The sequence below is a fragment of the Haliaeetus albicilla genome, chromosome Z (genome assembly GCF_947461875.1).
Source record: "Haliaeetus albicilla chromosome Z, bHalAlb1.1, whole genome shotgun sequence".
Lineage (NCBI taxonomy): Eukaryota > Metazoa > Chordata > Aves > Accipitriformes > Accipitridae > Haliaeetus > Haliaeetus albicilla.
Window position 1 is genome coordinate 86,466 of NC_091516.1, and position 26,016 is coordinate 112,481.

The following is a 26,016-nucleotide window of genomic DNA, read 5'->3' on the forward strand; positions in this document are numbered from 1 at the left end:
CTGTTGTAGAGTTTGGAAGGCAAAATCTGGCTGATTTGACAAAAGGGGGAAGGTGACCTAGTCCTTTTTGATAAAGTGACAGAAAATGATGGTTTACAAGCCATTCTGTAAACCTTCATATGCACAAGTGTTCTCAAGACTCTTCCTTTCTTTGCATTTTCTAAACAAAAAACCTCTTGGTTTCACAAATGGTTGCAGAAACAAATGTTGAGAAAAGGCAATAAGAATTATTTTAAGGTACTTGGTATTTACTTCATTCCAACAAGCATCAACTACCTAATGTTCACAGAAAAAAATGTTTGCTGTATCCATCTGTCTCCACTCTTCAGTATCCAATTGCAGCTAAACTTCTGTTACTCAACTCCTTCAAATGGAATTGACAATATCCTTACTGCTAATATGTATGCACTGTTTATTTGCAAAACAGATTTGTGTTTCAAAATTACAAAGCAAAAGAAAATGGCAAGCAAGTACCCAAGTAAACAATTCTATCTTAATTATTTTCTGTGCTTTATTATTACATTTTATTGTAAATGGTTCCATTCTTTCCAGTAATAATTTTAACCTGAGGCTATAGTTTCTTGGCTTTTATTTTTAAATGCACTTAAAAGTTGATTAATAAAGTGTATCCATATCTCTCAGTAGTTGTTTCTTCCTTCCAGGGGAACAGAAGGAAATAACTAGCAACTGACTAGAAACAAATGTTCATTTTTTATATATATTTAATGATCGTTATTAAACCTGAAAGCTAAAGGAAATGGAAGCAGGACCAGATTGTCAGCCAGGCTCTCGCTGTCATGGCCTGCAAGAACAGACTCCTGTGCCCAGGGCAAAAGCTAACAGGTTCCAGAGTCAGGCTCTGTATTTCTTGAGGTCACTATGACCAGACCCTTTTGTAAGCTCAGACCTTTCTGCATATGTTGGCACTCTTGCAAAAGAAGGTGCTGTATTCTCATTTCTTGGGCAGCAGTTCAAAATCAGGAAAAGTTTGAAACTGAAAGAACTGGTATGAGTGAAATGAAATCTGTACTTTCTGTTTATTGAAAGACAACAGTAAGACACTCCAAGATCTTGCTGATTCCAAACAGAAGTTGGAGATAAGAGTCTTACTTTTAGGAACTCTGCATACCATCAGTTATAGCAGCCCATGGTGTCAAGGTAATTATTAGTGGATTTGTGCATGGCTAGGCACCTCTCAACACAAAAGTGATCTGCCTTAAATCTGAGCACATCTAACCTGGCATCACATCAGCACAGTCACCACATGGTGTTTACACTGATGTGCACATGGATTGCATTGCTGGCTATTCCTTGTATTCCACTATCCACTTAGCTGGCTAATGCACTCTGGAAAGGCTCCAAGCCTGTAGTGGGTTGCTGGCCCCCTCCCACAGCCATGACCATTCATTTTGTTGAGTCCCTTCACATTCTTTCAGCTCCCAAATTCTCACCAGCTGTGAGTAAAGAGGTTACTACTTGGGTGTCTTCACTCCCAGCTGTCTAAGCAAGAGAATAAAAGTGGCTCACATACCAAGTACTGGGAGACAAACCCCTCCTCTTGTCCTTACTGGACAGAGTCTATTTGGTGGGACAGTGTTGGTGATAGCCAGACCTATCTGTCTGCCCCAGCTGTCCACCTGGAAGGGGAGGAGAAACAGAGGAGCGAGTCCTAGAGCGGTTCCTAGAAAATAAAGGCTCATGGTATGCTTGGTGTAATTGGAAAGCAGCAGATGGGTTTGTGGTGAGAGCATATTGGGACTTGTTGCATGTGTTTCTCTGACTGGGACAGAAGGGTGAGATTTGGCTTAGGCTCCGTCACGGACATGAATCCCCAACTGGTCATGAAGGATGGATGAGTGTGTGGGAAGGAGAAGGGGGGATCACCCTGCTGGTGACCACTGACCTTTTGACACAACCCTCACACAGGATAATGTGATCCTGTGAGTTGTTCAACAGCAGTAGAAATATTCCCTCAAGGCCAGAGAAACCTGCTAAGTAGATGGATTGGGGCTAGTTTGGTGGTAGGCAATGAAATGTCTGAGACTGCCCTCTCAAGCAAAAGAGCAAGTTCACAGTGTAAAACTGCGAGAATGGAAGACATTTCAGCCATGGCATTGTACAGATATATGATATTCCATGTGGGAAAAATTCTACTAGACAGAAGAAATCACTTTAAATAAATCACTTCAAAAAGGTATGAATGATTTCTATTGAGGGGAGTGAGTTTATACTGGTTCACCCCTGTGGAGAATGTGGCTTTGTCTTTTTTTAACCTTGATAATGCCAAACCCAGATCTCATCACTTCATGAAACTCTGCCCTTGGGTCCATATATGTAATATTCTAGGTACAATTGCATTCCTCTGTGATGTTTTGGTTTGTCATGGCCTCTAAGAACTGGTACAGCATATCAAAGATTTACTCTCACTCCTTTGTTTGCTACATATTTGGTGGTAATTAGGTGCTTCATTTGTAGAAGTCCTTATGCAAAGCCTCTCTGCTGGAGCGGGATTACATAAGATTTATATCTGTCCTTGTGCAGAAATCTCCAAGGTCTCCACACTAAATCGCAGTCTTAACCTTGGATCCCATCCCACTTTCCAACCTTTTGATATTTTTTCTTGTGATCCAGGATAAATGCTATAGCCATCCCTGAGAAGTAAAAAGGAAGGTCTGACACTCATTTAGAACAAACCCATTAAAGGCAGGGGGCTTTGCATGCAAATACGAATCAGACAAATTGTTAGCTTTATTATATAGTGATAGAGGGGAAAGAAATACCTTGGATTTTCCTTTTTTTTTTTTATTAGTTTTGATTTATACATACAAAAGAAAGATCTTAAAGCCTCAAAATAAATGAAGATTCACAGAACTAAAAATACGGTCTGAAAGTCTCTGCATCAGAGGAAGCATTTTAAGAAACAAAACAGATGACTGACATAGGGAGATGTGGTTCTTCTGGAGATGTAAGGAAACTTCTTTTCCAAAAGCTGGAAGAGTGCCAACAAAGATAGAATGCATATGGGATTTTGCACCTCCACAACAAAATCAGCAGCAGAAATTGTAGCATGGGAATACAGCGTGGGACAGAACTGAAGTTTCAGCTTGCCGATGCCAAGTGCATTAAGAAACCTGGTAAGGAGCAGAGACAAAAAAATAAGCAGTTTGAAATGCCATTTGCAAGGTGCTTGGTTTCTCTCTAATGCAGAGAGTCATATAAAATATGCAGGAATGTGGATTTCTTCGGTTTGAATGGGAAGAAGAAATTGATTTACAAATTCTGAATGGAATAGAAGCCTTAGACCAAGAGTAGAGACAAAGCAACTCCCTGCATGGTGTGGAGTAAATATGGGATATAACTGCCTCTTCCTGTGGGAACTACTTTGACTTTTGTGCTATTACAACATAATCAAGGTGCTCTCTGGTGTAATTGAATACTAGGGATTTTACTCTTTAGTGATCCTCAGATTAGTATAATCTTCTTCTTCATTGTTCTTGGGCAACTGGCCTTTCAGGACTTTCAGTGGTGTGCCTTCAAAGAGCCCTTTATATTTCCGAAAGGGTGGAAGCCAGCTCTCCGCAAGGTGTGCTCTGCCTGGCCTCTGGTAGTCTGGTGGCTTCACACAGACATTGCCGTAAGGCTTTCGAGGAGTCCCAACCCTCAGCCTTGCAGGGAAGCCTCTAGGTTGTGCAGGGGCTAGGAAGCAAGGGATTTTCTCATAAGTGATCTTGGTCCCCAGCTGTATCTGTGGGGCCAAGCAGAGGGAAAATCTTCCTCTCGCTTGTGGAAGAATGGAGGAAAGTTGAGTAAGCCGAAATGCACAGAATTCCCATGGCCCCGCGCAGGAGTGGCTGAGCAGGTGAGAATGAAGCACTCTTGTTAGAAAAAACAACGCAGAGGATGCTACACAAAAACAGTCCTTTCATGGTATAGAGACCTGAAATACGCCCTGTTGATTCTGGGAGAGGCCTTTAACAAAGCTTTGTTCTTTACTTCCAAAGGTCTTGTTGCCTGTTATTTGGACAGTTGCCTTTCTGCTTGCTGAGCTTTTCTATAAGAAGAAATGAAGCACTTTTTCCTTTTTAAATTATTCACATAGTTGCACCGCCATTTCAGGCACAGTCTGTGTAAGGAGTGCTTAATCCTCTTTTGTTGTTTCCATGGACTTGTCCTTTTAAAATAATGTGAGAATTAAATACGTTATAGAATAATTCTGAGGATGAGTCTCTGTGGGAAAGCTGCATTAGATCACCAAGCCCACTTCCTTGCAGCTCCAAGCTGTGGTCCCCACAGGGAAGATGTACAAGATAAACTTATTTTACACTGGATGCTAGTGAAAGGCCAAGAAATTATTTTTCTCCTAGTTAAACCTACAGAAAGCACATTCATATCAAAGACACTAACATGCAAGCACAGATTTCCATAATGATGTGAGCAAGCAAAACGAAAAAAGAAGAGGATTTTTACTCTTTGTAGTTAAGAAGGATTGCATTAATTCCTTTTGTATATCCCAGTGGCTACAAACTAAAATGAAAAATACATCCAGAGGCAGATAATGTCCTTCCTCTTATATGGAGAGAAGAGTAAGCTACATTTCTGGAGGACTGTTCTCTTCCCTAACTGGAACTGATCCATACAGTCCCACCCAGCTAAGGCTGCTCTTTAAGGCAGACCCCAAGGTCCAGCTGCTCTCTTCTGCAAAACCCCTGAAGGATTTAGCAACAGTGACACAGACAGCCTGAGCTCCTCCTTTGGCTCCTCATTTCTGCTCCTGCGGCAAAGGAGGAATACTCAGATTTACTGGCAGTCCAGCCTCATGGTGCCTCTTGAGGCCATGGCAAAGCAGGGCCCTGCAGCGCAGGAAGAATCACAAGGGCAAGATGACTGAATTTCTCTGGAGCTTTCTTAGAAACATCACCTGGGACCGTGAAGAGATCAAACGAATTATAGACTGGGACTCCATGCAGAAAGGTGCAAAGAGGAGACCGTAGATCTTAAACCATGAGGAAGAAGGAAGGTTGGTGGAGGCAGAGGAAATATCCATCTAGCAAGTGAAAGTTGAAATAATCTAGGTAAGTCCCTGCAACTATTACTGGATTTTTCCTTCAGCCTTTGAAAGATCAGTTCAAAGTAAAAGAAGTTCCTTGGCAGGCTTTCCTCTCTGTCAAGATTTTGTCTCAGTTAAAAGCCCTGTCTGAGCAGTGCCAGTTGTGACATTCTTCAATTTTTAGTATTTTCCTATGTTGACCCTGTCAGGCCCATTGCTGTCACTACACAAACAACTCAGAAACAGTGAAGGAGAAAAAATCCCAAGCAAGTTTTCTGAAACATACTGTATTGTGAAGAGGCATCAAGTACCTCCTTTCTATGCTAGCAAGTTATTAAAAAAAGAAAGCTCTCTGGTGGAAGCAGATATAAAAGACGCTTTTTAACTCCCTCACTTGTTACCACAGAGATTCCTGTATCTGTGGGGGACATCTGTCACAAAGGGTGAAAAAAATATTTTACTGTAGGCAAAGAACAGCCTGGGAAAAAAAACATGTCTCAAAATCTAAAACCAAACTTTCTTTAAATTGTCCTTTAGCAAAAAATAACAGCCAGGATTAGCAAACCAAACTATATTCAGATTGGAAATAACCAGACCAGAAGCCTAATGAGGGAAGAGAAAATGTGGCTCTTATAGCTCATAGAACAGGTTTAAGCTGCTTGAAGGATAGCAGGGAAGTGATCAACCAGCTCAGGAGTGTGATTTCCTGTGCAAATAATTTCTAAGTGGAGATGTGACCAGCGCTTTGTGTTCTGTAGAAGGCAGTAGCCAGAAGCAGCAAAAAAAATTTAACAACTAGCCAGAAGCAGCAGAAAAAAAATTACGAATGCCAAGAAAGCTAATTAGCAGATGCTATCAAGACAGTGCAACAGAGTGATAACGTGTGATTAGAGATCTTTAAGCCACTTCCAGGCCTCTCCTTTCTGGAGAAATAGCTAGGAATGCATGGGTGGTTTCATTACATCCTCACTGTGGGCAGCTGCTCAACATCAAAACTGGCTGCAATCTCCCAGCTTTTCCAGGAGACTGAGCAGAAGAGGATATTCTCTTCCTCTTCCACCCTTGCCTCATGCAGAGAGGCATGGGAAGGGCGTCACACTGCCAATGTGCTAATACTTAGATTTTGAGAGAAGCTGCTTGTGTAGGATGTACTCGACCTTCTGCCTCTTGCAGATTAGGTTCTCTCCGTTTTACTAACAACTTCTGTTAGTTCATGCAGAGCATTTAATAAAACTCTCAAAGAGTTGTTCTCACCCCGTAGACGGACAGTAGAAGCACAAGTGGACAAACATGATTATCGCAGAGTCCTACAGCACACTGAGGCCAAAATTAGGAACAGGGCTGAGATCTCCTGACTCCCAATCTTGTGCTCTGCCTGCAGGGGCTTCAGCCACAAAGTAACACAGGAGTGTTTTGAGTGAGAGGCAATGCCCTGCCTTTGGAGTGGGACCCAAAAGGGGGCTCAGAAAAAGAGCTCAAAGCACAGTCTTCCATGCAAGGAGACTAACCCAGAGGGCAGTCAGGTTCTGTCAGACAGATCAGTTTGCTTTAATGCATTTAAGCTAGCTGCCACTACAAGGCCCAAAGCCTTTATCCAGTTTATGAGATGATGAACAATACTCTGGAACTAGTAAATATGGTATTTCCCAGTTCTCCAGAACTTAGTATTTTCTAATACTGTAGCCAAAATGTACTATTTATTATTCATGTGTCATTATACGTGACCATCCCATGCAAACATTCCCAAACCCCATCTTTATGTTATGCTGGCATTGAGAACAGAAATAAAAATCCTACATGGTCAAACTATTCAAAATGCAAGAGATAGTACTTGCATATTAAATAATTTTCATGCTAGTCACACATGATTACATGAAATTTTGCTTGTGTTGGAAGAAGTAGGCCAGAGACTTTCTAACCATGTTGTACACATATATTTGGCTTTTAAAAATAAATGGAATTAAAAATAATTGCATAATAATTACGACATGTTTTGTAGCTGCTGAGCTAGCATTGCAGGGAAAGTTTAATTTTCCTGTTTTTATGGTTTTTATGCAAATTAAATTCTCAGCATTAACTTTTTAGATTAACATTGGTGTGCATCTTTTTTATAAGAAAAAAAGAGAAGAAACAGTGCTGGCACAGTAATGGCTGTTCTCAAAGGTCAAACACATGCAAAACAAATTGGCCAATGTAAGGACTGCAGATTAGCAGAGGAAAGTATGCTTCTGGTGATAATCAAGTGTATTTGTTTAATCACAATACTTGCCACTGTTACAATAATGACCTAAAGTTTTGAAGTGCTCATTTCCTCCCTGTACTGTTTGCCACTTTAGAAGGTGTGGATATGGTTGAGAACAGAGAAGATAAGAGCTACCGCAGAGATTAAAGGAGGCCTTCTCAGGCGGGGAACGCTGTTGTGGCGAGTGGAACCAGTAGATGGGCATGGCATGATGGTAAGATGGCTAGCAACTCTGACAGGACTCTTGTGGTGGGACGGTAGGCAGAGGCTTGCCCCCTCACTTAACAGGACAATTCCCCAAATGTCCAGAGTTCCTTGTGCAGGTGAAGGCAACTGTGATCTTTTTGGTGAGATATGGAGGTGGTTTGCCATCGGCTTGCCAGAAGAGTCGAGAAAGGGCGCTCTGGAAGTTCAACTTTGTCAAGAGGGGTTTGGTCTACACAGAAAAGAGACTTCTGGAGCATGTCCAGTGAAGCAGCACATTGGCACAGCTATAAAGCCCACTTGTGATTTTCTAACCTCAAAGCCCCTGTGTGACCGAAGGCCGCACAGGTCACTAATTTGGATATTAAAGAAGAACTGCCCCACTTCTCTTCCTTCTGAAGCAGTCCTTCCTGCCTAGGGGTCTGAGAAAGGGGAATTCAACACTCGGGGAAGCTGTGGAGACAACTGAAGCGCACCACTTCTCTCATGCGCGCTCCTTGAACAACTCGATATATTTTTTGCCCACCCCCGCCTCCCCTCAGCTTTCTCCTGAGGAGACCCAAAGGCACCCAGAGGCGGAAAGGACTCGCCACCCACCTACCCCCCACCATACCCTTCCTCCCCCCCCCCCGGGCCCTGGGCGAGGAGGGTGGGCTCCTTGAAGCGTCCCCCACCCACATCACCCCGGGTGACAGTTCCCGCTTCCCACCCCTTCCCCTCAGCGACCCCTCGCAACGGACGGGCGGCGCCGCGCGCCGCCACGTGACCCTCCCCCGCGAGCGCGGGGCTCCGGCCCCCCGCGGGGAAAGGGAGGGGCGGGGAGGGGGCTTCGCCCCCTCCCCGCCCCTCCCTTTCCCCGCGGGGGGCCGGAGCCCCGCGGTCACGTGGCCGCGGAGTGATGTCACGCCCCCCCCCCCCCTTCCCGCCCTATCGGCGTGGAGCGGCCGAGTGTCCCGGGGCGCGCGGCGCCGCCGCTCCGCCCTTCAGCAGCGGCGCGGCACGGCGCGGTTCGGTCCGCGGCTGCCGGAGACCCACGATCGTGGCGGGACGCCGTTCCTTCATGAGGTGAGGGCGGCTCGGCGTGAGGTTGCGTGCGCGCAGGCACGGCGGCGGGCGGGCGGGCGTCGTCAATAGGGGCTTTGTGTGCGGCGCCCACCTGCCCCCCGCCGCCCAGCGCCGGGGGCTGCTGCCCGCCGTTGCCGCCGGGCGCTTCCCCGGCGGAGCCGGAGGGGGGAAACCTTCTGCCGGGCGCAACAGGAGGGAACTTCTCCCTTGTCTTCCCCCCGGTGCTGCCGGAGAGCCCCGTCTTCCCGGTGTGGAGAGCACCGGGGAGGGGGGCGGGGGGGTGCGCAGCCCGTCAGTCGGTGCCGCTTGGCTGTTTATTTTTATTGACTTTGTTTATAGTTTTATGGGGTTTGTTTTTTTTTTTTTTTTTTTTTCTCTCCTCTCGGTGCGTGGCGGGGGCTGACAGCTGCCTGCGGGCGTCCGCGGTAGCACCTCGGTGCGGTCAGGCCGGCGCCGGTTCACCGTCCCCCGCCTCCCTACCCGCCCGTCGGTGGGTCTCCGCGGGTCCCTCAGCCCCGAGCGGAGCCGCGGGGGCCGCCCTCGCCGCCTCGGGGAGGGGGGGTCGCCCGGCCCCTGACAGCGCGGGTCCGGCTGAGCCCCGGGGGCAGCCGTGCCGCCTCCTCACCCCTTGTCCCGGGGGTCCCTGACAGGAGTTTCAATCCGCTCCCCCCCCCGGGACACCCCCCCCCCCCCCTCAAATTGCCTCGCTCCCATGAAAAAAGGTGGCCCCGGGGTCGGCGTTGTCCCGGTGCTCGTGTGGGGCTGTTTCTCTCCGGGGTTTCGGTGGGAGCTCGGGGAAGGGAGGGCTGGCTACCGGGCTCCCCGGGGGGCGGTGGTTGGGCCGGGCTCCGCCGGGTCCCCCCCGCACCGCTGCCGGCCGCGTCTCCTTCTGCCGCACGGGGGGTGCGCCGTCCTCTGGCGGCGGGGGCTTGAAAGATGAAGATTTTCTGTAGCTGCGGAAAAAAAAAAAAAAAAAAAAAATTGAATCGCCTGCTTTAGGAATCGCGTCAAGTTTAACCGGGAACCTGTGCTTCTAAGTTGCCACAGAGCACACGAAGGATTTTTGCTTTCTCTTGCACAGCGTTTGGCAGCACAAGCTTTCTGCAGTCTGCTGTTGGCCACTTGTGACATTCTTAAGTTTCTCCCTGTGAAAAGGCTAGTTAAATTCTGCTTTATCAGCACTGCAGGATCTTAACAAATTCTCCCGTTTGTTTCTATAGTGAGCGTGAGCACGCTTATTACAGAACTGATACAAAGCGCTTGCAGTCTAGTGGAGTGAGTGTTACTTTGGCAGAAGCTGTAGTCTCTTCTTTTTTTTTTTCCCTTTATCCCAGTGGGTTGCAGATTAGTGTGTGTTATTTCAAAAAAAAATCAAATGCCAAAAACTACACATACATAAGTTTAGAAAGGCTTTCTGATGTCCTAGATTAACTAGGAGTAAATGAATTTAGTAAATATCTGTCAGTGACCTGCTTGGCTCTTGTCTTGGGACACTCATGGAAAGCTGTCAATGAGATTTTATTTACTAATAGAATTGCATAACAGCCATATGAACCAGAGTGAAAGAGCATTTGAGTAGAACGAGGCTTGATATGAGCTCAGGGTTCTCTTGATTTGAAGCCAAGCTCAGTGCCAATAAGTCACACTATGCAGTAGCAGAACGTCCATCCTTCCACTCTCTAAAAATATTGGCCCTCTGCTATTCTCATCCTTCTTCCAAGAGTGCATCAGTTAGTAAAGCAGTAAAATGCTACCTCCTCCCCTCTCCTTCCCTGAACCAAGAGATGGGTAACATCAAGTGGAGAAGAGACTAGGCAGGAGGCTGCTGGTCTCATGAAGCAATGTAAGCATTTCACCAGAGGGGTTCACTCACTTGCCTCATCTCTTTCTTTCTTTTTGTATGATCCTCACTGTGTTACTTTTCTTCTTCCCCTGTCTGATAAGGATTTTGTACCTCTTTTGAGGGAGAAGCAGTGCCTGGAGAAACATGAAAGCTGACTTCTTGTGTGAGATGTTGGCAACTTCTAAATCGTACTGCAACAATACTCTAATCACATTCCTTTTGAGAGCTGATTGTGGGCTAGTTCTTTTTGCACGGGGATAATGCTTGAAATAACTACAGAGAAAAAACAAGCAAAACTAGAAGAAATAATTTCAAAGCTTTAGTGCCTTGCTTAGTGGCAGAGATAGTAGACTACTGAAAATCCCAAGGTGGGAGCACAGCAATCCGTAACATCTTCTGGGGTTATAGATTGGAGTAACTGGCTCTCCTGCTATGTGTGTACTTTCTGCATGTCTGAGAAACCTGTTCTCTTGCCCGCATTCCTTGGAGTTGCTGTCTAGGTGCCTGTGAATGCACATAGGTGATAGCTCTGCGTTTGAAGTGGCTTGGGGCTTCTTTTCAGAGTTGTCAGTCCTTGCTGCTCCTAATGTTTTGAGGGTCATCTAATAATGCACTTTTAGGGTATAGAGGAGGTAGTGCAAATAGCTGTAATTCGGGTAAGACATTAGAGCAGAGCTTATCGCCGTCAAACCGCTAGAGACAAATGCGGGTCTGGTGAAGTGTGGAAGCAACTGAAGATCTCCACTGGCACTTAGGACTAGCTACCAGTTCAGGTACTTGCCGAGGGCTGCTGGAGTGGAAGCACACAGCAGTGAAAGAAGGCATCCTTCCCTTGTGTTGAGATCCAGAACAGGATGGCCAGTAATGCCTGGAGGTGATAGTGGTAGTTGGTGTGCTGAACTTGAGACCACCTCTGGAAGAGAGAGCCTCTGGCCTAATGGTTAGTGCATTTGCCTGGAAAGTGTTAGATCTTGACTCGGGTCTTTCCTCTGCAGGCGGACCATGCATTTTGGATAAATGCTGCAATAACGTGTGTGTATTTTCTAAAGTTGCCATAGTCTCCTTTTGCTTTTGTGCCTGGAAGCCATTGCTGGTATTCAAAATACTGTAAAACAAGACGTGTGGTTTGTTTCACCTGAATCTATAGCAGGGATGGGTAAAGTGGAGAACCAAGTTTGTTCAGTCATTACCATAGAAAAAGAATTTGTATGATGGCCTCTCTATGACTCTAACTTTAGTAGCTGAGGATGTTGCATTTCTTTCCTCATAACTGCTGAGAGGCAGGGAGCTACTGTTGGTTATTGCAGATGTATGGATTCCCAAGGGCACTGGGACGCCCTGAAATGTGTCTGGGGAGTTTGACAGTCAGCTGCTTTCTGAGGACCTTGTTTACAAGGACTTGCCTGAGACACCAGCACAATAACTCTAAGGGAGATCCAGAGATTCATAGGTCTCTGCAGGCTGGGAGAAGTATCTTAAAACACTAGATCTTCTTCAGTATTTGTACAGCACCTAGTGCCGCTGCTGTTGAATGTAACTTTCTACGACCTGAATAAAATCAAATAAAAATCACTTGATTATCACCAAGATATATGTGTTGATCTTGCTGATGTTCTGCTAGTTTATAGCATTGATAGTCTTCTGGGATAGAAAATATTTGACTTCCTAGTACTTTTTTTTGAGGGGTGGAAACACCCCAACTCTCTTTCCATTTTTGGGTAATGTTTAAAAAGGTACTGCATTTTCATCACCTAAAATATTTTCTCTACACACGAACTTGGAAGCTGAATCGGGGAGTTGTATTATCAGCACAGGCTCTGAAGGTATTTCTAGACTGCAGAGGTTTTCAGTAGGATACCCTTCCAAGACCTTTCAAAAGTATAAGGGCAGAGTTTATGGTGGGGCTTTGCAAATGTCTTAGATAAATTAAATTGATGTTCCTGTCTTCCTGACTCCTGCCCTAATAGATGACTGTTCTGCCTTAGGCTATTTCAGAATATTAATCCATAAAGGCATAGATATGTCTCTTCATAGATTTAACGTTGCATCTGTACAGATTGTCATGTTTGCTGATTCTGAAGAGCATCTGGTTGAATGGTTGATACAGAATATTAGGAGGGAAGTAAGTGTAAACAAGTACTTGCTTTTGTTACCCATGTGGGTTTCTCATTTAAGAACTGGCATTTCACAAGTGGGACTCTGCGTCATTTTTCTCTATTTCTAGTTGTAGCTGGATGCTTCAATTCTAATCTAGCCCTGTCGGACTAAGCATTGAACATGGAAAAGTCTTCAGGACTGCAACGTATCTTATGTATGATCAAACCAGAGAATATGGTCTCAAAATTGAGGGGCACGCAAAGGGGGGGGGGCGCCTTTTTGTTTTAGAGACAGGGAAATTGAAAGCAGAGAAAGACAGCAGTATGTCCCATTTCATGCAGCAGGACTTGTCTCTTTTACTGTGCTCTTCAGTGAGCTGATGTGTGTTGACAGACACTTCCAGACAAAAGAACTGGAGTAAGAACAAGAGTAAGGTTGCATGTAATGAGTGAATGACAAATTTGTGTGGACTTCACTTGAGCTAGAATTTTGCCTGGAGTGCTGTCTAATATGCCAAGTAAACAGATCAGGGCAATGTCACATCTTGATTTTTCTCTAATCTTCTCCTGTAATTCACTGTGTCTAAGGCCTTGTTGATGCAAGCTTTCTCCTAACTGTCTAGAACTGATTTTGAAAACACTGTTTAACAAACTGCCCATATCTGTGCATCGACAGTCTTCCCTGTGTTTGTATTGGTTGTATAACATCCACCACAGAGGCTGGTACTGCTTCAGCTGAATCCATTAAATCCCTAAAAGTTTAACATTTGCAAATTCTGAATATCAAAGGAAGAGTAGAGAGTTGATGCAAAGTGTTCTGGAGGAGGGAGCAATAGCTGTAGATTTGTTGGTGATGCAATATCTGTGGAGCTCTAACTTTCAGGCTCAAATGCTTAAATTTGTACAGTTCAGCACATCCTTGCTAGTGATTTGTGAACACATAGAGGGATTGTACTAAGTTACCCAAGGCCCTTGCTATCTCTGATGTCCAGTTCTATTTAGAGTGGGATTAGCAGCGTATAAATCCCTCCCACTTTTGTGTAGTGCTTGGGCTTCTCAGTGCATCTTTCAGTGTGTTTTCATTAGTAAGTAATAGTAGATTAAACACGGCAAGAATTATTTGTCTTTATAGGTGACATAAAGTTTAAAAAAATTCTGTTCCATTTGACTTTTCCTACAATGGGAGGATGGGTTACTCAAGATGGAAAAACTAAGCTGTGCTGATAGAGTGGGGAAATGTTCCCGTTGCTTTTGGTGACATCATATGTGCTTCTAGGCTTTGGCCTAAGAAATAGGATAATATGCTCAGCTGGGTGGAAGTGAGAAGGTAGTCAGAGATGAAATGTTGAGTGGATTTTTTTAGCACAGTGTGGGCTTACTGCATTTATGTATGAACAACCAAAGAGGCTGGGCAATGGCTAATGCCTCCAGGTGGTCCTGTGGCTTTGGCAATGCTAAGGAGAAGCTCGGGTTTGGCATGTTCTTGATATGGGATAGTAGGTCAGGGGAGCTCAGGCATGTGAAGTGTTTGAGAAGTTGGGTACTGAACATGGGCAGCAGAAGAGATGCTAGTAGTGTGGATGCCTCTGGCTGCTCTGCAGTGCTGGCTGCCGCAAAGGCTTGTGCTTCTGGGTCAGAGCAGGGCTTGTGATTTAGAACGTGATCATCCAGAGAATAAATGGTGGTGGTGTGCTTTGGGAGAAGACACTTCTGGGGCCCCTTGTCTTCCCCTGTGAGCACAGGTGTATTCACACAAAGGAGATGGGAGTGTATGGTGGCAATGGTATTCTTCAAGACCCTTTTTCCTTTCTTTCTTGTTTTTGTTTTTCCTTCTCTTTGTCAGATCTTGCATGGAGTCTCTAGTTCTTTTCTGTAACTTCACAAGGGAGAAGTTAGTTGATGATGTGAATCATGCTTTGCTAGAGAAGAGCACTGTCTCAGCTAGAGAAGAGCACTGTCTCAGATGGAGGCTTCTCAGGGTGTTCTGAAAGAGGTGCAAGATTTTTGACACCTAAATTAATTGAATTCAGCACTTACCAGTAAAGGGTAACTGTCATTGGCATGAACAGTATCCATAGTGTGTGGTTTTACTGTAAACTTGTAGTTTTACTTAGTAAAACTGAGACTGTTTTACTGTTGCATCACTGGATCTTTGGCCATTCAAGGAGTTAATTATAACATTGTTTGAAAGGCCTTGCTCTGATTTTAATACAATTTAATGAAACAAAACTAGTATGTCAGTGTTGTTTTTTACTGTGGTTTGCACAAATCTCACTGTAAATCAGTGGGGAAGATTATCCTAATCCGTTTCCTACATTTAAACCTAAAGATTGTATTGTGTATTAAAAGAGTCTCAATGAAATTATTGAGGCCAAAGATTACCACCACTTTAATGTCTCTTGTTTTAACTAGATAGGTTTACCACCAACCAAAAGATGTTTTCTGTGGCTTGTATTCCAGAAAGCCATTTCTTAACATTAAGCTGAAGGGAAGATGAGATAGAGGACTAGATATTTAGTTTTGGAGCTAATGGTTAAAAGCATGTGATCAGCATTAGCTGTTGAGAATCCCTGGAGTTAAGCGCTTCTCTACTGCTAACTTGCTGCAGCTACAAAATGACAGCGCTCAGTATTTATTATCACATTTGTTCTGAAAGCAGAGAAATGCCACTATTAGTAGAGACTGCTTCTTGTTAAGACCTGTGATTTATTGAAGAAATATTGTTTGGAAGTGTCTTGATGCTCCCTAGTGAATTTCTAGTAGTCGTTTCCTATCTTGTAAAACAGGAGTGTATTAATGGCACTTCCTTTATCCCCCCTCTGGCAAATGAACAGTTGTCATAAAGCTCTGCTAAATGAGGATGCTGACCTCTTTTTGCATCAATTCCAATAATTGCACCCTTTGAGAGGTGACTTCCTCCTTTAAACAGTGCTAAGAAAAGAGAGCCCTCACCGTTTCATGGGGTTTTATCTCTACAGCTGAAGGATTATGGCCATTATGATGCACAAGCTCTAATCTTAATGTTTGTGTTTAACTACCTCTTATGGAGAAAATACAGATGTGACGTATGCTAAACTTGGGAATGCTGTTTTTGTGTGCTTGTGCATGCTTTTTAACTATGCTGAGGACTTGAGTTTCATATTCAATGTATATAAATGCACTTACGCAAGAGGTGAAGTATACTGTGGGAAAAATAAGTTGGCTTCCAACAGAAACACAGCTCACCTCCCTTCCTTCCTCAAAAGGGGGAAAAGTAGCATATTAGGAGTGCTAGCAAAGCTTGTTAATTAGAATCTGTTACAGGTTCTTCAGAGAAGAGAGTCCAGCTTTGCAGCTGTTCTGTGCCTATACCTACAAGGAGTTATCATCTCCCTCATAGCCTTGTAGTTGAGTACTTCATCTTCCATGGGAGCTATAACATCTTTTGTTCACGGGACCCAAAAATGCTGAGGGAGTGGGAAGCAGAAAGACAGCCTATAGCAGGCAATTTTTTGGCAATCTGTATGTGAGGAAAGATTTCTTGTTTTCAACTCTCCATGCACAGGATTTCTTTATATTTTTATTCACTGGTCTAATTAAACTGTTTACCTTTTTTTTTTTTTTTTTTCCAGTCAAACATGTTTAAGTTTTAAAATAAAAAGTCTTTTTAAGTTTTGGATTTTGTGGGATATTGTATGATATTTCTCAGATTTTAAAGTTCCTTTAAGTTGTGGTTTGGTTTTGTTTTTTCCCCAAAAGTTTTAAAAACAGTTTGGGGTTTTGTCTTCTGTTTCCTTTCTCTCTTTGAAATTTCTTTTCCTTTCTCTCTTTGAAATTTCTTTTCCTTTCTCTCTTTGAAATTTCTTTTCCTTTCTCTCTTTGAAATTTCTTTTCCTTTCTCTCTTTGAAATTTCTTTTCCTTTCTCTCTTTGAAATTTCTTTTCCTTTCTTTTTTTCTTTTTTTGCTGGTGTGGTATGTGAAGAAGGCCAGGTAAGTGTAATGGTGTTTGTCTTGTCTGTACCCTGGCATTTCTGGTCTTTGCAATGCTTATCATCCTTGGTATTGCTAGAGAATGATTTAGGAGATTATTTGGCTCTCGCTGAGGTTCAGGCTCCTTTCCAGTGCAGGTTATGACAGTTGTGCAATTTAAACATTTTCTCCAAAGTTTGAGTAGGTGTAGCAGAAATGAAGTGGTATGCTTCTCTCAGAGCAACCTAAAATAATTCCTTCTTTTTGATTGTTTGAAACTTGCTTTTTTTTTTTCCCCTTTATTTTTTGTTGCTGTATTACAAACACTCCATTCAGCTCAGGAAAAAGCTAAGAAATTGTCACTTAAGCCAGGGAGTGAAAAACTTCTGCAATTTTTCTTTTCCTTTTCCTTTTGCATGCTAAAGAACTAGAAATGCCAGAAGCCCATTCTCCTTTGGATGAAAAGCAAGAACTTCAAGTAAAACCCCTCAATCATATACCTGAAAGCAGTCAGGAGTCTCGTATGACTTTAAAATGACTATTTAATTGGACTTAGAGTCATTTAATTAGATTTAATGATATTCTAACAGCCTACAGAATTACCCCATCCAGATTACTTACTGGAGGTGTGTGTTCTGTGGGAAATGTATTTGTGTGTATGTAGCATATGGTATTTCTTGTTTGTTTGGGGTTTTTTGAAGAAATGTGTTTGTCTTAAATGGCTGTCAGATAAATATGAGGTTGAACTAAATGATGTGTTTACTTAGCACTAATCGTTATTTCTGAGTGGTACTTAGCGTTGTATTTTGTGGAAGCATTCATATATATTCTACCAAGAGTATACTGTGTAGTTGCATTTTAAAACTCATAGTAGAGGGATCGTGTAGAACATAGCAACTTGCTTCATAATAATGAAACTTTCTTTTATGAAACAGTTGAATCTCACTTTGCTTATCAAACTGTAATCTACTGTTACTGAAGAGTGATGTGAAACATTAGTGACCCTGCATGACCTATTTGAATTTATGCTCCAGTCCTCATTTCAGTTATTTATTTATCTGGCTAGACTTGTAAAATTTTTTCTCCTTTTTTTCTAGGGTGGAGGGAGGAAGTTTATACAGCTGAACATCCTTTACTTTAAACTGTTCCTTCAGAAGGAATTTGTATAGCAGCTAGAACTTGTAGTTGAGGGTGACTGGCTATTCCAGTGAGCATACTGTAAAACTAGAAATTTAGAACATTTTTGCATAGATGGCTTTGCCCAGTCCAGATATATGTTGCTTTTTCATTAAGTTTTCCTGTTGTGCTCTAGGAAAAAGCACATTGTCATGCTACTTTAACATGCTGTTTGCCATTACATTTGTCTTGGATTGGTAATATGTTGTATATTGAAGCTTTCTGTAGGAGACTTTGCTTTAGGCACTGGCTCCCTGTTCCCTGGTGAGAGCTTGCATCTTGTCTGTAATGCTAGTTGTATATGTTTGTGCAACTGCTGCTTTTCTTCACTTGAAAGGGAGGAGGGGGGAACATGACTGTTTGCGATAGTGCACTGCCAAATTAAAAGCAGCTATGGCTCCAAGAATACACATACAGTTTCTTATGGGGAAAAGCATAAAACAATTCTTTCAGTGATAACCTCTGTTCTTGCTCAGATGGTTCTATCTGCTATGTTCTGTTGAGCTGTCCTAGTATGTGTCATGCATGGTTTAAGTATAATTTTGAATTCGGTTAGTGGTTAGATTTGCACTTACAATAGTGGTGGTGCTTCTGCTACCCATTGCAGACCCACGGTTGTAGGATATTGAAGTTTTAATGAATAACTTTGAATGTTTATTTCTGCTTTTCCCACTTTACAAATGACTGCCCTGATGATAATGTTAAAATAGGCAGTGGGCACAGAAAGCTGCTACATGTATGAACATGTTGGTTCTCTAATTATGTTGGGAGGTAGCTAGTATAACGTGATACACACTTGAGGTTTTGGTAAAGATTTGCTCTATTCTTCTGTGGTCAGACTTAGGCTTGCTTTTAAGTTTGGAGAAGCAGAAAGTTTCCCTTAGCTAGCTGTTAATCTTTTTTAGAGCTTGAGGGCTAAATCCTCAAAGGGTGATATAGGTATGCAAATTCAATTCAGACTTGGCTGCCAGTAAACTGAATGGTATCAAGTTGGAATCTCATTTTTCTTTCTTTTCTGTTTAGATATTGAAGAGGGATAAAAAGCTCCTCAAAGGTTTGGAAGGTTGGATGTGATCAGCATGAAGAGCTTAAAAGCAAAGTTCAGGAAAAGTGACGTAAGTATTTCTGCTCAGTTTGACTGCTGGTTTCCATGCTGGAAACAAGTTCTTCACTCCCACCTTGATAAGGTTGTAGGTTAATGAATTACAGAGAAGAAAACCTTTTTCCAAGCACAAAGGCTACAGCTGAATACAGTATGGAGTAGGCTGTTTCTATTCGAATTTTAATTCTCTGTTATGCAAACTAATAGTATTTCACTACCTTGCTCCCCATAACTGAATCATGCACATATGTGTGGGGTCTGCAGAGCTTCTGTTAGATTGTGCTGGTGCCCAGATTGAAACTTTGTTCCAGATATAGGATTAAGCCTAGTAAAGACTTTTCTACCCAATCATATTTCTGTCTAAGCATAATACCATTCTTATCATTGTGGTGTTTGAGCGCTTAACAAAATGTCTCAGTGTGTGGCAGGGTTTCTTTGTCAGCAGGAACACAGGAACTAGCTGTGCAGTTAGAGCAGCTGTGGCTTATCAATTCTAGCACTACAAGAGAGGTGGATATGAGGCTTGAGCAGTGAGGATGACAGACATAAATATGGAGGTCCTACAGGAGAGTCTTCACAACTGCATTTAGAGAGACAGTAGGCTGCACATCATATATTGCCTCTTGCTAGTAGTAGTAGTAGCAGTGGAGATCATCTCCATGATCTGTGAAAAATCTGATGTTCCATCCTTCATCCTAAATTTGTGTGCTGCTTTGAAAGAAGTGATACATTGTTGTTTGTCATGGCCAGATTCACACAGGGTCCTACAGCACCCATGTTTGGTGAAGATGCTTAAGTTTTAGGAAAATGGAGCTTCTTAAGTTTTGATGTTCAGGAGTAGAATTGCACACTGCACTCAGGAGTAGTACAGGCTGTGCTTTGATGTAATGGTGTGCCATGAGACCATCTTTAGAGTGGTGTCTTCAGCTGGCTTGTAATGCACTTCAGTAGCTGTGAAGAAGGTAGAGATGATGCTGTGGTGTAATCTGCAGATGTGCTGGTTACTGCTTCAAAAGTTTTTTGAGCTACAGGTTAGCATTTGGTGCAGCTGCTGTATTGGCTTCTTACCAGCAGCACTGGTGGATGCTCTACCTCTCCAGTTTAGCAAGAGCTCTTTCTAAAAATATTACCTCTAGAAATGAGGTAAATATGTCAACCAACCTTTGGGAGCAGAGGGAAACACTTTTAACTTCGTAAACAGTGTTTGGCTTTTGCTCGTCACCAGACTGAATCAGCCAGTGGCACAGTGTCTTGTGCCACTTTATAACAAATAAAAATAATGTCACAAGTCTCTGGTGTCTCATCTAACTGAATATGCCATTCAATTTAGAACTGGTAGAATTCTGTGGTCAGTCATTGTTGCCCCTGTTGCAACAAGTAGCTGCAATTGCTATTTTGAGTTCACCTACACCAGTAAAACTTCTTATAGGCATTTGCTTCAGTAATGAGAACAGTCCTTTGGCTAATATATGAACACACTTTGTATTATGGAAGTTAGGTGTGCCTGTGTGTTAGGATGACTTCATTCACACTTTTATGCTAGTTGGCTGGGCTGCTGCTCTAGAGCAAAGGCTAAGTGACGTGCGTGATGCAACAAGATCTTGCTGTAGCTAGTCCACCCACTGTTATAAATCGTACTGGTTCACTTATTCCTTGCTTATCTATCACTGATAACTCGCTCACGCCTCTCCCCAAACCCAAGTAGAGTCTGAAAGTAATTGCTGTTTTGATACTACTGCTGTCTGCTGGCTGGAGACAAAGCTGACCACAAAGGATTTTTCAGATACCTAAAATTTAGATATGCAGCTCTAAGAGCCCAGCAGTCTAAATCCATGACAGTCTGGTTTCCTCTGTTTTGAAGCCAAACCTTAAGGGCATAATTCAAAACAGCCAACAGGAACCGTTCTATATTTTGTGCAAGATAAGCAAGGAATATTATCCTTCTCTTTAGTTTCCAGAAGCTGCCCTTAACTATGATTTGTGAGGAGGAGGAGAAAGAGGAGGTGGTTTTAATTGGAATTAGTCTTATTTGTATCTCAATTTATAAGATGTGGTAACTGCTTTTGGATTGGGGATAAGGGTAAAGTCAGCAGGGATGGAAGGACTCTTTTTCTCATCCTACCTCCCTCATGTTTCTTTCTGGAGGAAGTCTTTAATGTCTTATTTTGTAGAACTGAAGGTGTCTTGGGGGAAGGAATGGGACCCTTCTCTTTAGCCTCACTGTTAGCATAAAAATATAGGAAGAGCAGGAGGAGTAGGAAATAAGTCTTCAAGGTGTGTGTGAGAAACAGGAATTACGCAAAGACTTCTCCAGCAGTAAGGCTGATAACATAAAACCGTATGCTGGAATGAAGACGATGTAGGAAACTTCCCTGAAGTATTAAAGCTCTGTAGGCTATTCTGGAGTGGCTGAATTGAAAGTGGGCAGAACTGCTGATATTCACGCGTATGTCTCAGCATCCCTCCTGCAGGGCTGTGCTTTGGTGCTGTAGCTATACTAGTCTTGCTGCTTGCAAAAGAGATGTCCCTGCTCCCTCTTCTTTCATCTCTGCCTTTCTGGTTTTGAGGGTATCTGACCCTGCAGTGAGCCAGTTCAGGGACATAAAGTGGTGAAAGATGACTTTGTGGGGTGAGTTTTAGCTGGTTAACTCCTGGCTCCGTCTCACTGCAGGGTCAGCCCTGAGAGGAATGGTGAAAGCAGGAGGAGCAGCAGAACATCTCTTTTCTGCAGCTGTTGCTTGGCTTAGCTGTAGTGTCAAATCATACCCTGAAATTATTGGGCTAAAAAGCACAGGGGTGGGCATGCCAGCAAAGGAGTTGCAGGAACACACATGTAAATAAGGCTGCTAATTCCCATATTTAGCAGAATTGATACAGCCCACAGGTGAGTGATGGGAGCATGACTCTTAGATGGGAGAGTGACTCCTCACTTCATGCTTTTGCTGCTCAGCTCCCCTGTACCTAACTTGACTCACTCTGTGTGTGTGCAGGCAGCTCTATTAAGTGGAGAATCTTTTTTCCTTGACACACATAATTGCTGTAAAATCCTTCCTGGGGGTGACTGTTGCCATGTGAACATGTGGATTTGGAGTGGAGGAATGAGATTTATTGCTCTGTCACAAATTAGTATTGTTAAAGTGTAATGCATAGTTACAGGAGGATGCTTGCGGACTAGAAAGTTGTGAACGGGATGCCTAGGTGGGAGCAAATGCTGAGACTGGAAGCTAAGTAGTGGATGTGTACACTTCAAGAGTCTGTAGAGAAAACAACAGAAATTGCACTTATGTCTTGACAAAGCAACTAGTCTCTTCTGCCTGAGAAGAATTCTGCTGTTAGTTTCTCCATTCTTTCTTCACCTCTTGTTCCTCATTATCAAACTCAAAACATACTATTAGTAACACCTAAGTTGATAACGTAAAAGGACGACCATTTTAATTGTTGCAAGACTATTACATGTGACACTTGAAAAAGTTGGTGTGATAATATTGGGAACTATCACTTCAGAGTTTCAATTTGTTTATAAACAGACTGGAGTTTATTCACCCAATAGAGAATGAACTTCTCTACCCAGTAAGACAGCAGTTCTTCACTGTTTCTGCTTGGAAAAGCAGAGATTGAAATAATCCAATTAAAACAAAACCAGTGCTACTGATGTCATATTAGGCCTCTTCTTAATATTTGAGGTTGCAGTGTTTTCTGTAGTAACTAGTCGGTTTGTGGCCTGACTTCAAAAGCATCTAGAATCTTAAACAGGCAGATGAAGGCCAAGTGGATTTTCAAGTGTGCAAAGATATCAAGCCTGTCTAAACATGTTTTGTCTGATTCTTAAGTATGACAAGATGCTCATCAACATTTTTAGGCACCTACACACATTTAAATATCTAGCTCTTTGATACTTAGATGTAGGAACCTAAGTGATCTGTTTAAGTAGATTTGTTTTTAACTGTGTTCTTGATTGCTCTAAAAAAGGCATATTGTGTGGAGACTGTGACATATTGGATTGTTTTCAGTTTCTGACTTAGAGCTGTAGGTGAAAACTGAAAAGTTTAAGGGCTGTTCTCTGTGAGTATTGAAGATCATCAGCTGAAAAACATGTCTTGCAATTTGACAACAGACCGATTTTCTTCCAATTGCTAGCTTGTTGACTGGATAAAATGAAGATAAGAATTGGGATTTGTTTCCAAATATCTCCAGTACTGAATAATTAGAATAGTAGAGTGTCTTTTAAAATTGAAAATTGACTGTGCAGTTCAGGAGGAAAAGTAGCTATTATCAGAAGCAGAGCCAAGACAGGCTGGGATTTCCCAATGCTAATTACTAGCTCTAACTTCTGGTATTTCTGGAAATGTCTACTTGTTGTACTATCATGCGGGGGTTGAAAAGTTTGCAGTTCTTATGAAAATTTCTGCTTTTTGGCCTGTGGTGTAGTCAGTGTTCCATAAATCTCAAAATTGTGAGGCAGTTAGGTATGTTGTAATATAAAATCTCAGTCTTAATCTAGACACTATGCTAATTAAGGCTTGGCACTTCTTTTTAATGCCCAATGTTCTAAGTAGTAGGCTCCCATTCAACAGTTTTTAAAGTATAAAAAGCTACATGGGGGTCTGGAATGGAAAGATTGCTCAGATAAATTCCATTGAAATCACTGTGTTCCCATGTGCTCTGGACTGAATGTGTGGGCAAACAAACCTTGGGTGGGGCAACTTTAAAAATAATAAAGCAGGATCTCCTTTAAACAGCCCTTAAATTCTTTTATCTACTGAAAGCTACATTTAACCTAAAAAGGAGCATCGGTTTGTTGAAAACTGCACTATCCGCTCTATATATGTACTATTTTCAGGGTAATTGTGACCAAAAAAACCCTCCACATACAGAGTTCACTCTGGCTGAAAAGTGAAATAGCAATGTTGTCTGACCACTTTACTCCATTATTTAGAAAATGAACTACTGAAACTTGCTTTTATTCAGGTGCCCTTCTTTTATTGGGTGTTGAATTAAATCAGCATGGAACACATCATCAGTATTGTAGCTTTCCCTCAGTTTACTGTGTTCTTCAGTAATAATTTTTGATTCCACTATACAGTGTGTAGGGGAGGACTTGATGTCTGGAATGTATAAATGTTCTCAACCACCTCTTCTTGGGAAAGGAGGATTTAGCCTTCTCTCCTTCTTGAAAAAAGTGCTGTGGCTCCTGCTTCTCCCTCCCTCTGTCAGGAGTCAAGGGTTCTACCTTCCACCTCTTTTTCTGCTCTGGAGCTATTGCGCTTCAAGCCTCCAGTTCTGAACAGCATAAGGCTCTGCTCTAGTCAGCTTGCTCTCCCAGCCAAAGCTTAAATGCTTTGTGCAGAAAAGAAGTTAAATATATTCTGACTCTTATAGTATGTAGAGTAAGACCTGCTGCCTGTTGCAGTCAGTTCAGTGTGAACCTCTTGCCATCAAGTAGTGTATGTTCTTCATTCTTGACGATAAGAATGTTCTCAGAGTACTTCTAAAATTACCTTATTCAGGTGAACTGTAATTCTGGTGCACTTGAGCCCTCTGTGAGGGAACCAAAACCAGCCCATAAGTTATGTAGCATCTCTTTTAATGGTGGAAGGAAAACGTAATGGAGGAGAAGGTAAAGACTGATAGATAAGGGTAGGGGAAAACAGAAGGGAAAAGAAAAGGTCTGAAAGGGAGGGGAAAGGAGGGACAGTTGAAGCTGTAGGGTCAGAGTTACTATTTTGGTAACGGTTCTGTGAGAAGGAATAACTGGGCCCTTGTGGGATGCCTGCTGATTGGTTGTCTCTGGATGGGAAAGTACGTAGCTTTGGCAGAGTGTTTGAGGCTAGGTAACTTGCAGATATTCTAGAAACAACGTGCAGCATCTCCAAATGGTTGGGACAGAAAGGAAGGGGAATAGGTTAAATGAGAACTGTGTTGTGGTGTTTGGAATTATAGTAGAGGAACCTGGGCTGGAGTTGGCTTACTTTGAATAAACGCATAGTTATTTCCTAAAACAGGATTATAGTCAGGAGTATAGCAAGGAACGTCTTGGTTGGGTTCCCAGCCAGTCTTTGTCAGTCTGTAATAAAATGTCATTGTCTGTTACAAATTCATGATTCCTCTGTCTGGTGCTAGTCCCATGTCTGCTAAGTGTGTGGTGTTCGTTCACAGATTAGGTTGATCATGGACAGTTGCAGTCCTAATCAGCCACTCTTATGATGTAGTTGCATAGCAAGTGCAATGCTGTTAAACCCTGTGTTTGAAGTCAGAAGCAGCTTTGGGGATGAATGAGTGTCAGGTCAAACCTGCAGGGCTGACCTCACTCGGCCACTTGCAGTTTCTCTGTCCTGTTGGTAGCACATGGTGCTCATCTGGGCTCTGCTTTCCACACCTGTGTTTGTTCCAGAACCACTGCCCTAAGGACATGACACGCAGCTCCTGCATGGCCTTCCTTTTGACTTCCACCTCCACCCATACTTGTGCCCCAAATTAGGTGAGGAATAATATCTGACATTATTATTGGCCCTAGAGTCATATTCTTACCAACACAGAATGACATGGGGCTAACGATTTTTTTGTAAATATAGGTTGGTGAAAGGGAAAGATGTCCTTTTCCCAGGTGCCGCCTGCCCAGGCCTGTCAGCTTTGTTATCCCAGACTTCTTGCTTGCTCACCCATCTACAGCTGGAGGAAGGGTTGGAGGCTGTGTGAAAGGAAACATTGATTAGTCACTGCTTGGCCACAAACACTGGTCTGCCCTGCAGTGGTGCCTGGCAAGCAGAACACTTTGCATCTGTGTTCTGATCATGCCAAGATGGCTGGTTTGGTCATCCTTCTGTGATCCCTCATTAAAAGGAATGTATGTAAAACATTTGCAAAGATGAAGAGGGATCCTCCCATTGCAAAATTGGTTTAAATGGAGTTAAACCCTGTAGTGTTATGGACAGCAATATTCAAAATTGTAGTAGATAAGTGTGGAAGAACCACAATGTGAAGCTAGCCAATTTGTTGACAGTCCATTACTAAATAAAATACCAAAATGAAGCAGAATGAAGTGGGGGTGAGTAGGAAGAAGAAAGGCAAATTGGCATATACAAACTGGAAAAAGTTAGTATTTTAAAACATACTGGTAACAAGAAAGGAATCTTTATTGTGTAGAAACACATCTTTTGTGTCCCTTTAGACAGAGCACAAAAGTTCAAAGGTCTGAGTTTGGAAGAGTTGGAAGAAAGCAATTATAATTTTTTCATTTATTTGTTTATCTCTAGTAAGATTTAAATGTAAAGTAAAGTAAATTAAAAATATGA

The 26,016-nt window shown here is 42.7% G+C and overlaps 1 protein-coding gene across 6 annotated transcripts in view; it reads left to right on the forward strand.

The window, feature by feature from the left end:
* Positions 1-8,427: 8,427 nt before the first annotated feature.
* RAI14 (retinoic acid induced 14) overlaps positions 8,428-26,016 on the forward strand; it is an 89,774-nt gene continuing 72,185 nt past the window's right edge. For all 6 annotated transcript variants that reach the window (XM_069776413.1, XM_069776415.1, XM_069776416.1 and 3 more), the window contains exons 1-2: positions 8,428-8,558; positions 18,646-18,737. In XM_069776413.1, the coding sequence (XP_069632514.1) occupies positions 18,702-18,737 (36 nt within the window). In that variant the 5' untranslated portion in view covers positions 8,428-8,558; positions 18,646-18,701. The remainder of the gene's footprint in view (positions 8,559-18,645; positions 18,738-26,016) is intronic.